Source organism: Rhinolophus hipposideros (genome assembly GCF_964194185.1).
Source record: "Rhinolophus hipposideros genome assembly, chromosome: 24".
In the NCBI taxonomy this organism is placed as follows: Eukaryota; Metazoa; Chordata; class Mammalia; order Chiroptera; family Rhinolophidae; genus Rhinolophus; species Rhinolophus hipposideros.
In genome coordinates, this window is record NC_138070.1 from 22,660,652 (window position 1) to 22,674,948 (window position 14,297).

General features: G+C 51.4%; 1 protein-coding gene across 2 annotated transcripts; it reads right to left on the reverse strand.

Annotated features, from left to right (window-relative positions):
* Positions 1-451: 451 nt before the first annotated feature.
* On the reverse strand, positions 452-13,833 carry LRRC74B (leucine rich repeat containing 74B). 2 transcript variants are annotated; one of them, XM_081037574.1, is made up of 9 exons: positions 13,633-13,833; positions 13,168-13,310; positions 12,594-12,726; positions 11,527-11,733; positions 8,305-8,414; positions 7,276-7,391; positions 5,724-5,802; positions 3,954-4,049; positions 452-2,441 (listed from the first exon to the last, which is right to left on the reverse strand). In XM_081037574.1, exons 1-9 carry the CDS (start codon positions 13,781-13,783, stop codon positions 2,286-2,288), a joined length of 1,191 nt encoding a protein of 396 aa, XP_080893700.1. In that variant the 5' UTR covers positions 13,784-13,833; the 3' UTR covers positions 452-2,285. The 2 variants fall into 2 exon arrangements, with proteins under 2 accessions (XP_080893700.1, XP_080893701.1); XM_081037575.1 differs by lacking the exon at positions 452-2,441 and having other exon boundaries at positions 3,960-5,445; positions 13,633-13,789.
* Positions 13,834-14,297: the final 464 nt, after the last annotated feature.

Sequence of the window (14,297 nt, forward strand, 5' to 3'; positions counted from 1 at the left end):
CACAGGAGAGGAGGGGGAAGAGAATAAGCTTTCTGGTGCCTCTTCTTGTAAGGACACTAATCCTATTGGATCATAGCCCCACCCTTATGATCTCATTTAACCTTAATTACTTCCTATCTCCAGCTGGGGTTTAGGGCTTCAACAGATAATTGAGGGGGTTGGGAATGATTCAATCTATAGCATCCTCCTTCCTCAGGGCTCTAACCACACCATGCACATAACAGAATTGTAGCCTACTAATTATAGCCTACTACAAAAACACGTTGTGTTTTTAAGTACTATATGTTTTTCTGAATATTAAAGTAATACATACTTAGAGTAGAAAGTGTTGGAAATGCAGTAAAATACAAAGAAAATTAAAATACATAAACCCACAAACAAGGTTTTTTTTCCAGTATATATATAGTCATACTTTTTAAACACAATTTGGATCAAACAATATGATTTTTTTGGTAACAGTTTATTGAGATATAATTCACATGCACTATAATTCACCCATTTAAAGTGATACATAATTCAATGTTTTTTAGTATATTCACTGAGTTGTGCAGCCGTCACCACAATCAATTTTACAACATTTTGATCATCCCCAAAATGAAAGCTATACCCTTTAGCTGTCAAACCCCAATCCCTCTTATCTCCCCAGCCCTAGGCAACCTCTACTTTCAATTTCTGTAGATTTGCCTCTTCTAAGCATTTTGTATAAACTGAATTGTAAAACATGTGGTCTTTTTTTTTTTTTTAAAAGATTTTATTGGGGGAAGGGAACAAGTCTTTATTGGGGAACAGTTTACTTCCAGGACTTTTTTTTTTCCAAGTCAAGTTGTCTTTACAATCTTAGTTGTGGAGGGTGCCGCTCAACTTCAAGTTGTTGTCCGTTCTTCGTTGTGGAGGGCACAGCTCAGCTCCAGGTCCAGTTGCCATTGCTAGTTGCAGGGGGCACAGCCCACCATCCCTTCAGGGAGTCGAACCGGCAACCTTGTGGTTGAGAGGACGCGCTCCAACCAGCAACTGAGCCATCCGGAAGCTCAGCTGCAGCTCAGCTCAAGGTGCCGTGTTCAATCTTAGTTGCAGGGGGCGCTGCCCACCATCCCTTGTGGGACTCGAGGAATCAAACTGGCAACCTTGTGGTTGAGAGCCCTCTGGCCCATGTGGGAATCAAACCGGCAGCCTTCGGAGTTAGGAGCATGGAGCTCTAACTACCTGAGTCACCGGGCTGGCCCCAACATGTGGTCTTTTGTGATTGACTTCTTTCACTAAGAACACATGTTTTCAAGAATCATCCATGTTGTAGCATGTCCCAGTACTTGATTCCTTTTTCTTTCTGTTGAGATACAATTCACATACCATACAATTCACCCATTTAAAGTATACAATTCAATTACTTTTAGTATATTCATTTAATTGTGCAACTATTAGCATAATCCATTTAGAACATTTTTATCACCCGAATGTCAAATATATTGCCAAAATAATATACCACTGTATGCCACGTTTTATTTATCCATGCATCAGTTGGTGAGCATTTGTACTTTGTGGATATTGTGAAAAATGATGCTATGAACATTTGTGCACAATTTTTTTGTGTGGACATATGTTCATTTCCCTAGGAATGTATTTGCTGGGTCATATGGTAACTCTATGTTTAACCTTTTGAGGAAGTGCCAGACAAACCACGTGATTTTTTAAAATCCAGATTCTCACTTAACGTTAATCATGTGCATTTTCACAAATTGCTAAATATACTTGGAACACTTGGCTTTGAATGTTTGCAGAGTTCCAAATCTTAGTTAACTGATCCCCTCTTACTGGACATTTAAATTATTTCCAATTTTCATTATTATAAACAGCATTATTTCTGTAGAGCAGATTAGTCAGAACATTCGATCAAAGGCCACAGGCAGTTTTAAGGCTTTTGGTGCATAATGATAAATTGCCTTCCAAAAAAGTTGCATTTCTTTGTATTCTGGTAAGTTCAGTTTGGGAATGCCAGTTGCACACCACCTTATATTTTAATTGTCTCCCGAGGTAAGTCAGCAGGGCAGGGACTTGTTTGGGCATCTTTGACCCCGTGCCCAGCTCAATGTGAATAGTACGAGTCTGTGTTACACACATTAGTGAGAGCAAAGGACGGCCCAGATCAGTGCAATGGCTGTGGGTAGAGAGGAGGGTACAGGTGTCTGAATCATCATGAAGGTCGGCTCCATCGGACTTATCACTTGGTTGACATGGGGACTCAGTGCAGACTCAAGTAGAAGAAGGTATTGCAAGGCCACACTCCACACTCATTTAGGGGCAGACGCTGGTAGGGACGATCTGAAGACTGGCAGCAACTCTTTTTTGTACTCCACTCTGTGAGCAGCAGTCTTTATACAAAGCCCTGGAAGAACTGCCTTCACTGAGCTAGCGAGGTCATCAAACTCTCTGTCCACCTGGATCTCCTGAGGAGAAACCCATGACAGGACATACATTATCGCTTTCTGAGAACTTGACTTTTTTACATACACACACAAGGTCTTGAAGAAGCTCCTTAGGACAGCTTCTCTCCTATGGATGAAAATGTCATTACTCCCCAAACTATTAAAATCAAGAAGGGAAGGGTCTCAAGGCCCCCCCCCCCAGGGGTTCTAGGGGCCTGCTCTATTTCTTGATTTGGGGGCTGGTTATGTAGGTGTATTCTGTTTGTAAAAATTCACTGAGCTGTGCCCTTAATCTATGTACACTTATCAGCATAAATGTTGTTCCTCAATAAAGTAGAAAAACAAAGAGTTTGGGGAGAAGAGAACTAGCCCTGATTGAGTCTTCTCTGCACAGGCCATTTCCATAGGGTCTGTCATCTCATCCTATTTTCACAGTGACCCTGGGTGGTAGGCCCCATTACACACAAAGATAAAACTGAGTCCTGGGAATGATTTCATGAGAACTGGAAGGATTCAGAAATATTTCCCCTAAAGCTGAGGATAAAATCTGGGCTAGTCAGACTAATGATAACAGTTAAGGAACTGGGAAGTAGAACATTGAATCTAGAATAGTATTGATCTCTGATTCAGAATCCAAGATCCCATGTGATGGGCTCAGGACTTGGTTCCAGGCCTGTCTGATTCCAAATGCTGTGGTATTTTCATTATACTGAAAGTTTCAGATAATACCCATGCATTGTATTAATCAAGCATGTATTTTGGTAGGATGATTTCCTATATCATTCCACTTCCTTAGAATGATAGAATCCTGTGCTGACAGGAGTTCTCAGAGCAGCGGGAACAAGGTCATGGCAAGCTATTCTCTGACTTTAGAACAGTAGAGACCAGGCAGGTAGAAGGAAAGAATAAGGATGTTTGACATCAGTTGTCCCAAGCCTGAAGGACTGGAACTAAAAACACATCTCTGGAAAGGCAGTGACTCAAGTCTGAGTTGAAATAATTTGGGGTAGAATAAGCAGTGATTTGTGACTAGCCTTTCTTTAAATAATTCATATTTGGGAATTCTCTCTTTAACATTAACTGCCTTAGAAAAAAATTGTTTGTTTCTATACTAAAAAGGCAAAATTGAATGAAAAGGGGTCCTGATTTCCCTACAGCCACACAAGTGAATATTCCAAGCACCGCAGTCCATCTGCAGGCAGTATAGGCTGGGTGGGGAAGGGGGCTGCCGTACAAGTGCTGAACCTACAAATCCAAATATCAGTGAACAGTGAGTGTCGTGTGCCCTGAGCCACTATCCTCTCTCAGCCAATGAAGAACCCAGGCAGGGGCCTGAGGTGAGAGCATGGCAGTACCCCAGTCAGGAGCAGTGGCATCATGACCTACACGCAGGCCTGGGATAGAACTTGGACTCGGCCATGCCATGTATGTGGGCAGGGCACTCTATTTCTCTAAGCCCCACTTTCTTCCTCTAAATGATACCTCCTAGGGCTGTGGGAAGGATCTGAGATGAGGTTTATGAAAAGCTCTTACGGAGAAATCCAACAGTTCCAGGGCAGACACTGGATTATCCTGGACAGACTTGAGAACACCCAAGCAGCCTTTATTTTGCATGGGATTCCTGGACACCTGGGAAATACACATACATACAAAACTGAGAAAAGTTCGTCCCAGGGAGGCTGGACGAGCAACACAAAAGGGAAAGAGGGGTCCCTCTTCTCTGATGATGTGCCTCAGGATAGCCCCTCTGTCTCAGCTCAGGTGTCTCCATTAGACAGAATGCCTTGCGCTGGGGAAGGAAGGGAGTGGGCACTGGCTGAGCCATATGCCATGCGCCAAGGATATAAATAGACACACAAGACACACATTCGCCCTTAAAGAGCTCACTCACTGGGGGAAGAGAGGAAAAAGAAACACCATAAAAATGCAGTGTGATAAGTGTAATGAAAGAATGTGCACCAACTCTACCTGGGAGGTAAAGGTTGGGTAAGTGACAAAACACCTCAGCTAAGCTTTACAGGTGAAGTGGGTGGGGCTGGGCATTTCAGCAAGAAGAGCAGTGGGAGCAAAGAGATGAGAAATTGCACGATGTGAGTGGAGAATTCTGAGCAGCTTGGATGAGAGAGATGAACTTCAAGGCAGGAGGGAAGAATGGGTGGGCAGAACCCAGATCTCGACATGCTGTGAATGACACACTACTAAGCTTGAATGTATCCAGTGGGGAGGCTCTCATGTGTTTAAAACAGGGGGGGACCAAGGCATGTGTCTGGTTTGAAAGACCATCTGGTAGTAGGTGGGAAGGTAGGGCCAGTGCTGGGAAATTAGCAGGTCAACAGAACTCGCGAAGGAGAAGTGAGAAGGAGGAATAGGCAGCCTGAGCACACTGCAGGAGGCGAGATGAAGGAAGGAAGGAAGGAAGATGTGGGAAAGAGCAAGACAAGCACTGGGCCCCAGCTTCTGATTCAATGAGGAGCCCCCCCTTCCACAGACACACCAACAGGCAACCCTTATAGGGAGATGATGTGCTCAGGTTGGACTCTCAGAATCCTCTATGCTTATGGGACATCTGGGGAAGCAGCCAACAGGGGGAAACGTGGATCCAGAGCTTCAGAGAGAGGTCTCAGTTCCAGTGCAGGGGCGGGAGAGGAGTGAGCCTCAGGCTGGGGATGGAGGTGATGCTGGGGGCTCCTCTGCCAGCTGCAGATGCTGAGGGCCACGCAGGGCTGGGTGCTCCCCGGAGCCGGCAGGACTGTCCTCTGAGCACGTGCTCTTGGCACAGTGGCCTCAGGGACCTGCTCTACCCTTGACTGCACCTTCTCTTCTCTGTCTTCTGCTCAGTTGCTCTCTTCCCAGTGGCAATCCTGGATTGTTGTGCACACAAGACCTCAGGTAGGTCTAAGCGGTGGCCAACAGTACACCTGGGCTGACCTTGGGTTCCAGCAAGGTCAGAGGAAGAGCAGGGGAGAAGATGAAAGGGAAAGCAAGTGTGTCCCAACCATCGTTGGCAGAGCAGCACTCCGGTGGGCTAAGAAGGAGAAAGGAAAGCTGGGAGATGTGGTGCTGCCACCCGGAGGGAGGATGCAGCAGGCAGGTGTCTGAAGAAGTACATGGGCCAGGCCAGAGATGGGTGAGTGAGTGGCAAGGGGAAGAAGTGGTCATAAGAGGAAGCCAGGAGGCTCCTTCCCCACCTGGGCTCTGGAACCCCGCAGCCACTGGGGTGGGGACACGTGGCAGGGGAGGGATCTGTGTGGACCGGCACTGTCAGCTCTGTGCTGGGGCCTCCCCCACTGGGCTAGCACTCACAACAAGACTCCTCAGCGTCTGGTTGATCCGGAGGCCCAGACCCAGGCTCAGTGCTCCCACGGCAGAGATACGGTTGTTGCTGCAACAGAAAGACATGTGTATTGTGCTACCTGCTGAGGAGCTGTGCAGAGCCAGACTGTCCCAGGGTCCCAGCTGGCACTGCGGGTGTCTCCACAGGGTAGGGCTACAACGCTAGCCTCCACTCATACCCCGTGGACCCTGAGCATTTCAGTGGATAGAAGCTGGCTGCTGACCCTGCTACATCGGAGCTCCCCGTGTTCAGGGAGATCGCCCAGCAAACACGACTGGAGCTTTCCCCCCACTGTGGGGTTCACCCGCTGCTCCCTGGCTCTCAGAGAGCTCAGCAGGTGTTCTGCGGCAGCTGGCACCCTGTACCTATCACCATGACAACGTCTGTTCTGGAAAACCACCTAGCTCCCTCCCCACTTCTCTCATTGGACTCAAACACCAGGCCCAGCATGGCTTTTGGCTACTTTGTCTCTGAAGCCAGTCCCATTTCTCTCTGGCTTCTCAGACCCCAGCGCCAGCCTCGAATTTTGGGATCTCTCATGGAATCCTCTGGCTTTGGCTCCTTCTGTGGGAGGAAAGGAAGATAGGACTACAGCAGGCAGGCCCTGCTTACTCTGCAGCCCCGGGGAGGGGCTCGGCCACATAGCCCATGACCTGTCAGGCCTCTGCCTCTCTCCTTCCCTCTGGTCTTACCCCCCCTTTCTTCCGCCTCTCCACCACCAGTCTGGCTCAAGCTGTTGTTTCTAGTTGTGTAGGACACAGTTCCCTGGCCCATGCTGGTATTATGAGCCTTGTGCTCCCCTCCACAACCCCTGGCTGAGGCAGTCGGTCTCGCCAGTCGTCGGTCGGCTGGGCAGCCGCTCACGGCAGCCCACAGCAGCCCACAGCAGCCCACAGCAGCCCACAGCAGCCCATGGCTGCTCACCGCAGCCCAGCCCCAGGGAGAGCTGTTGTTCGCAATCTTAGCTGTAGAGGGCGCAGCTCACTGGTCCAGGTGGGAATCGAACAGGGGACCTCAGCGTTAGGAGCACGGCGCTCCAACCACCTGAGCCACTGGGCCGGCCCTCCCGGTCTTGCAGCTCCTGCTCTGGCTACCTGCGAGGCCTGAGCCCCTGCCTGTGCCTGGAAAAGCAGCTCACACACTGCAGGCCCCCCAGCAGCCACAGGCTGAACAAAGCATGCATGTGGACTACTTGTCAGAGTCAGCTCCTGTTCTGAAAGGGAGCAAAACTCGCACAGAGCACCCACCCCACACGAGGCTCTGCAGAAGAGGCTTTACACGTATGTTTGCAATTCCCAGCCCCTGCCTGTGCAGTAGGAATTACGAGTTCAGCCTATAAATGATGACCTCAAGTGAGAAGATGGAGCTGGGTGCTCCTGGATTATGGCTCAAGCCCCATCATGGCTAGACAGTGGTAAGCTTGGGAATTAAAGCGGAGAACAGCAGCAAGATAATGGAGCCCCTGGTCCCCGGTGTGGCTATGGGCCCAGACACTGACCCAGGGGAACCTGTGCTCCTTACCTCACGTTGAGTTCTTCTAACACATTGTTGGTCCTAAGTGCCTCACCCACCGCAGAGGCTCCAGGGTCTCCAAAGCCATTGTAGGAGATGTCTAGGACTCTCAGGAAGATGTTTGCCTAGAACATAAAAGAGCAAAGTCATGGGACCACAGGGGATGGTGGAGAAAGGCAGAGCCACAACCTCTGAGCCCAGGATGTCTGAGGTGCAAAGAGCAAGGGCTGAGAGCAGGACAGAGGTTCCAGGGAAGAGTCTTGAGTCTGATGATAGTGATCAGTAGAGCTGAACAACCAGAAGCACAGCACAGAGGGGAGTGTGGATGTGAATGACCCTGAGACTGAGGTATCTGCCTGTGGCAGCAGGCTCCAGAGACACGGTGACCAGGCCCCATGCTCACTCAGGGGCCTCTCTTATGGGCAGAGACCCCAAAGCACAGAGCAGCTCAGGGGCCCAGAGTTGGATGAAATCTTCCCTGGGGACTGTGATGGGGAGAAGGGTAGGAGTTTGTGGGTATTCTGGGAAGACCGAGCTTGACCTGCCACCTTGTGGCTCAGCCATCAGAGAGCAAGGCAGTAGCTGCCATTCCCTGAGAAGGAACCCACAAAGGTAGCTGACATGAGGGGCATTGCAGGTGCCTTCTGCCACCCTGGCAGGGGCTGCTGCCACCCATTCCTGGGGCCTATGAACCACGGCACCCAAGGGTAGGCTATTAGAGTGTGTACTGAGATCCAAAGGGGTTAGGGGTCACTTAAGAAAGCATGTGCACATGTCCCACAGGGAGCATGTGTCACCGGACTGCACACCTGAGTGTCTGATGTCTGGGGAAGGTGTACGACATTCAGCTGTGGACACCTCAGTGAGTGATGTGAGAGCAGTGTACAGAAGCCTAATAAAATATTCCTTAAGCTCTGCTCAAAAGATCCAAGGATCATTTCTGAAGAGCTGCAATAATGGGGAACTGGCCCCTAGGAGACGTGCCCCCAAGGGACAGCCTGGAGGGGCTGACTGTGGGGTGGGGGTGGGGCCTCATACCTCCAGTCCCCTGGCAAAGGCAATGGCTCCTGGGCCTCGAAGGTGATTCCAGCTTATGTTAAGCTCAATGAGTCCTGTGTTTTCTGCCAGGGCTGGTCCAAGCGTCTCCCCTTCAGAAACACCAAGACAGACCTTCTTATTTCCTTTGTTCATTCGTTCGAAAAATGATACGGATGCTTGCTGTGTGCCAGGGTCTCTGCTGGGCATGAGGCTCATGGAGTTGAACCCAACATGGGCCTGCCCTGCCCCAAGGATTTCATATTTAATAGGGGAGACATAAATAAAAATGAATGGGATGTACCCTGTTTCCCTGAAAATAAGATCTAGCCGGACAATCAGCTCTAATGTGTCTTTTGGAGCAAAAATTCCTAAAAGACCCAGTATTATATTATATTATATTACATTACGTTACGTTACGTTACGTTACGTTATGTTATAAATATAACATCTGGTCTTATATTATAGTAAAATAAGACAGGGTCTTATATGAAGTTTTGCTCCAAAAGACGCATTAGAACTGATGGTCCGGCTCGGTCTTATTTTCGGGGAAACACAGTATGCTATTACAAACCACAAACAGGAAGGCATGGGAACAGAGTGGAGGCTAACCCTGTTTAGGGCTGGTGGTCAGGAAAGTCAGGACAGAGGAGATAACCTTGAAGACTGAGGGACTCACCATGCATATCTGTCTGCACAGTGGAGAGCAGACACAGGAAAGAATGAATGTGCAGAGGCACAGGGAGCATTGGGGCACTTGTGGAAATGCAGACAAGCCTGGCCCTGGGCGGGGGGTCTGGGGGGGAGGCAGTAAAATGAAGTAAGAGCAATGGACAATTGAGAGAGGCCTTGAATGCTAGGACAAGCATCTTGGGCACCGCCCTATTGGTGGCAAAGAGGCAGGGAGGGCTTTAAGATGTGACAAGGGTGGTTTCCTCAGTGGGTTTAGGGAATGGACTAGGATGGGTAGGGATAAAGATGAGAGACCAGGGACCAGTTGAAAGGCCTGTGCCATAGTCTAAGCAAGAGATGACAAGGCTGGCACAGCTGTGATGGAGAAGAGGCAGTAGTGGTAGAGAAAGGAAATGGGGGGGCGCTATGTGGGGTGGGAAACCCTGAGAGATATTTAGCATGTAAAGTGGGCAGAACCCCCCCCCCCCGCTGTTACTCTGTCAACACTCAACGAGTCTGACCTGCTTCCAGTTCCCAAAAGTGCAGGAACCAACACACCTCCTGGCTGTTCCCCTGCATGGGACTGTTGATCTGCCTCTTCACCTGGCTAACAGCTCTTCACCCCTCCTAACCTCGGTTCCTGGCATCAGAAAGCCTTGCTTGCCCAGCTGGGCTGGGCCACCTCAAGACCTATTTCCACTGTGCTTCCATCCTTCCAGTCTCTGGCCAGTAGACCTTTCTCTGCCTGGCCTGTCTCTCCCATCAGCCTGGGAGTCCCTCAGAGATCTGAATTTGACCCCCTTCCAGGGTCCCATCACCTAGCACAGGTCTAGTAAGGCTGGTTTGAAGAAATGCACAGAGGAAAAAAGGTGAACTAACTGAGCGGTGCGCTCAGCCAGCTGCTCAGCCAGAACTTGCCACAGGAGATACTTTTAGCACCTTGGAGAGCTCCTCGCAAGGCACCGCGGCCTCCCCGAGAGCAGGGCTGCGGACTCCCTGAGAGCAGGGCTCCGGACTCCCTTCCCAGCACTGGGTCTGACTCCCACAGGTTTTCAGATAAGGTACTTTCCTCTTCCTCAGACACTTCCAGGCATTGGAGGAGAGGACAATGGTCCCCCACTTTGTAGAGAAGTCTCTACTTTGCTGAATGACTGAAGTCGTTAGAAGTTTGTTCTACACGCATGAACCGATCTCTTATAGTTCCAAGGCTTGGTCTCCGTGATCCCTGCAGCCAACCTATGAGGTAGGTGCTACCATTTCCATGGGTCAGGTGGGGAAACTGAGACCCAAGCACCTTCACCCCTCAAAGAAGTCGGACCTACCCACAGATTCCCTACTTGGAGAAACAAAATGGCCCCACTAAGTCTGTCCTTTTCCAGGCTGAGGACCCCTTACCCCACATTTGTGCAGCCTTCGTGGAGCCTTAGCTTCCAGCCACCTCCATCCTGGCTGTCTCTCTGGTGTTTGCTCTCTGACCATGCAAGCCCAGAGGGACACCTATACTTTGTTGAAAGTCTGAAATGGGTTTCTCTTTTAATTTCACAATAATTTTCTTAGTTGGCAAACTGGCTCTCTGGTAGTTAAATTCTAGGGATGATTCCCACAGGCCAAGGCTGGTGACACCCCATTCACTCTAAGCAGTGAGACAGAGCAGTGATTCCCAAACTTTCTGGATTAGAAAAATCTCCTGGGGCATCTGTTAAAATGAAGATGTACGGGCACCCCCAAGAGTCTAGTTCAGCAGGTCTAGGACGCAGGAATCTGTATTCCTAACCCAGATTCCAGGTGATTCTCATAATTGATTGGGGTGGTTGGGGGCAGGCAGGTAGAACTGCATGTTTCTGGCAAAGCAGACAGCCCATGCAAAGGCCCTGAGGCATAAGAGAAAGTGGTAAGATTAAGGATTCCCACGGATGTCTTCCACAGCACTTGGAATAAAATCTTCATGCCTTTTGCCATGATTTGTAGCCCTGCACACCCCTGGTGCCTCTCCACCCCACAGCACAGCCACTCTCCGTTGGATAACTAGCCCAGTCACACTGGTATCTGTCTGGAAAATAGCCTGCATGTTCACTATTCCTCTGCTTGAAATGCCCTCCCTCTGGTCTTGCCATGGCTAATTCTTCCCCACGCTGCACATTTCAGCTTAAATGTCATCTCTGCACAGAGGCCACCCCAGCCACCCAGGCCACTCCTCTAAAGCAGGTGTCCCCGTTCTTCTCTAGAATCATGCCCTGTTTATTTCTTTTGCAGCACCAATAATTATGGAGAATTGTCTTGTTAATATGTGATCCTTAGGCCAGGGCCTTTGTTTTGTTCGTGGCTAGATTCTAGTGACCAAATCAGCTCCCCGTGCCTGTAGCAGCAGGAAGTGAGATATTTATGGAATTGATTAAGAGTTCTGTGTGGAAAGAGTGAGAAAAGAGCAGGTCTAAGTGGGACATAGGGAGCAGGAGCCAGAGCAAGGATACTCAGAGTGGTCCTGCCAACCTCCCACCCTTACCCCAGGAAAATGGGCTCAAGTGCCCCATGGTGGCCCTGGCCAGGTATTACCTGCTTGGCCATTTAGCTGGTTATAGCTCAGGTCCAGGGATTTCAGGCCTGTGTGGGCCAGCAGGAGTTCAGCAAGGAACTGGGCTGCCTGCTCCTCCAGGCCGTTCCCTGCCAGCTGTACCTTCTGCACGGTGGGGTTCGCTATGATGGCAGCACAGATGGCCTGGGCTCCGACTGCTCCCAGCTGGTTCTCCGACAGGTCCACATCTGAGGGCAGCACCACTCCTTAGTCAGTGGGATCCACAGCCAGTCACCACCCTCCCCCCAAACTTTCAGGCCTGAGGCAGCAGAAAGGGCTTTGCAATCAGATTGTCCTGGGGTACATGGCGACTCTCCCACCCATTGGCTGGGTTCCCTCAGGCCCCAGGCAGTTTCCCTGACGTCCATCCCTGTCCTATGTGTCCACGAATTTCTTCGTGAAGAGGACAAAATCATCTAGTTTGTATTGCTGTAGAGAATAGTTGTGATGGAGATGCAGCCACCCCATTGATGATTCGTGCCTGGCAACAATTTAAGCCACCCACAGAAGTCCTCACTGCCATATTTCTGGGGACTAGCATAATAATTCAGGTGGCTGTGCTCAGGGCACTTATGTGGGCCACAAGTAGTTTCACTAATGCTCACCACATCCCCAAGGGCTAAGTCGTATTGTTGGGGCCATTCCACAAATTGGAAACTGAGGCTCAGCGATGTTGAGCTTCTTGCCCAGGGGCACCCCACTCTTCAGTGGCAGAGGCAGCATTTGAATTCAGCCCCACCAAACTCCCTCCTCTCATTTGGCTCAGCCCGACCTCTGTGTCAAAGGGCTCTCCCACCTGCAGTCACGCATTGGGAGACCAGCAGAGGAGGGGAGAGGGTGGGGTGGGGCAGGTCAGGAAGGGAGTGGCATCCTACATTGGGGGCACCACAGAGGGTCTAACTCCACCCTGTGAAGAGGCCCTTTCCCAGCAATCCCAGCAGGCCCCAGGTGAGAAGGCCTGGCTGTTGGGGGGGGGGCGGCGGTTACCCACATCCCTCAGGAAAGGGAGGACTCAAGTCTGCCCACCTGTCCCAGGCTCAGCACCTACCACAGATGCAGCTGCTTTTGCTCAGGGCACTTGCCAGGGCCTCTGTGCCAGCCCCACAGAGCCCGTTGTCCCGAAGGTCCAAGCGCTTGACATAGGGATTGGAGTTCAGTGAAGAAGCCAGAGCCTGAGCCCCCTGGAACAGAGATGAGCCTGAGGAGGCTGGTCCTTCCCAGGGCTGAAAGTCCCCAGACGCAGCTAGCTGCTACTCTGTCTTGTATTCCAAGGCTCAGCCCACTCGGTGCCTTCCAGCTGGAAGGCCCTCCCTTTCCCACATGCCCAGGGGACACCTGCTTCTCATTCTAAGCTCCAGCCAGATCTCACTTCCTGGAGCCTTTCCTGACCCCCAGCAGGTTAGGTGCCCACTGCAGGCTCCCCGGCCCTTATACCAAATTCTGCCATCGCCCCAGTCCCACCTGCCACCTAGATGTGTGTGGGGGTGGGGTGGGGGGACGTTCCTGGCAGAGAAAGGTCAGGGAGTGTGTGGGATAGGCTCCAGGAAGGGAGCTACATCCATGGCTACTGCCTCCCACGTCTTCTCCCTCCAAGCCTGGCGCTAAGGTCCCTCCAGGGATACCTGGGGCCCCAGGCCACGGTGCCGCAGGTTCAGCTCTGGGTCACTCCCTTGGCGCAGAAAACAGGAGGCGGGCACAACGCTGTGGACCCGGCAAGACCTCAGGTAGCGGGTCTCTTTAACCGGTTCTCCAAGCCCGTGGGTGCCTGATAGGAAACAAGGGGAAGAATGTGGATCCCTCCCCAGGCACAGCTAGCCATCTTTCAAGGGTTCCCCTCTCCTTTGTCACGATTTAGTATTTTAATGTCACTCTGGAAGTTTGTTCTAATGGTGGAATTCCTGATGCGGCCAGGAGCACTGACGAGAGGGCTCGGGGCTGGAGTTGCCTCCCACTGCCCTGAAGGTGTCCCACGGAGGGGTGCGCTCCCTGCTCTGCTGGACAGGGGGCCCCTATTCACTCGGCCCCAGCCTGCCCCCTCCACTCCTGCCGGAGAAGTCCCCAGGGTGAAGAGACAGGCCGGGGGTCACCTTCTGTCTCCAGGTCAGAGTCTGAATCCACATCTGAACCCTCCTCGGCCTCTGGGACCCCTGCAAAACGCCCAGCGGCCGCCGCCGCCTCTTTCTCCCGCTCTTCATTCTCCCCAGACTTCTCGCAGGGACTCCTCTTGGTTATGCCCATTTTGCAGTTGCCTGCACTGAGGTCCGGACTGCGCGCGACGGCACCTAGAACGCGGCGGGGGATGTGGGTGGATCCTCCAGCAGCACCGACCAATCGCATGTGGCGTGTCGCGAACAGACGCCCTCTGCAGCCAATAGATAAGCGCTCCCCGGCGGCAGTCTCCTCGGCAACCCGGTGTTGTGGGTTACTGCAGAAACCGCAGTGGTTTGTTCTGACCTTGCGTCTGCTCCTAGCCCGGCGGATAAGAGCGCGCGTCACCGGCCCAGGCGCAAGGCTGGACGCTTTGCGGGCGCTTGTCCCTGCGGTCCCTTGAGCTTCTAGCATTGCCCCGTCTTCCCAAGGACTGGAGAACATGCCTGATTCCAGAGCTTGGGCGCTTGGGGTGTGAGGGAAGCTCAGGAGCGCCTGGGGAACCTTGCAGAGCCGGGTCACCCTCCTCTCTGGAGCCAGAGTCACGCTCTCAATGTGGGTCCCAGTTCTCTCTCATATTCGAGCGTCGCATATGCAGCTTCAT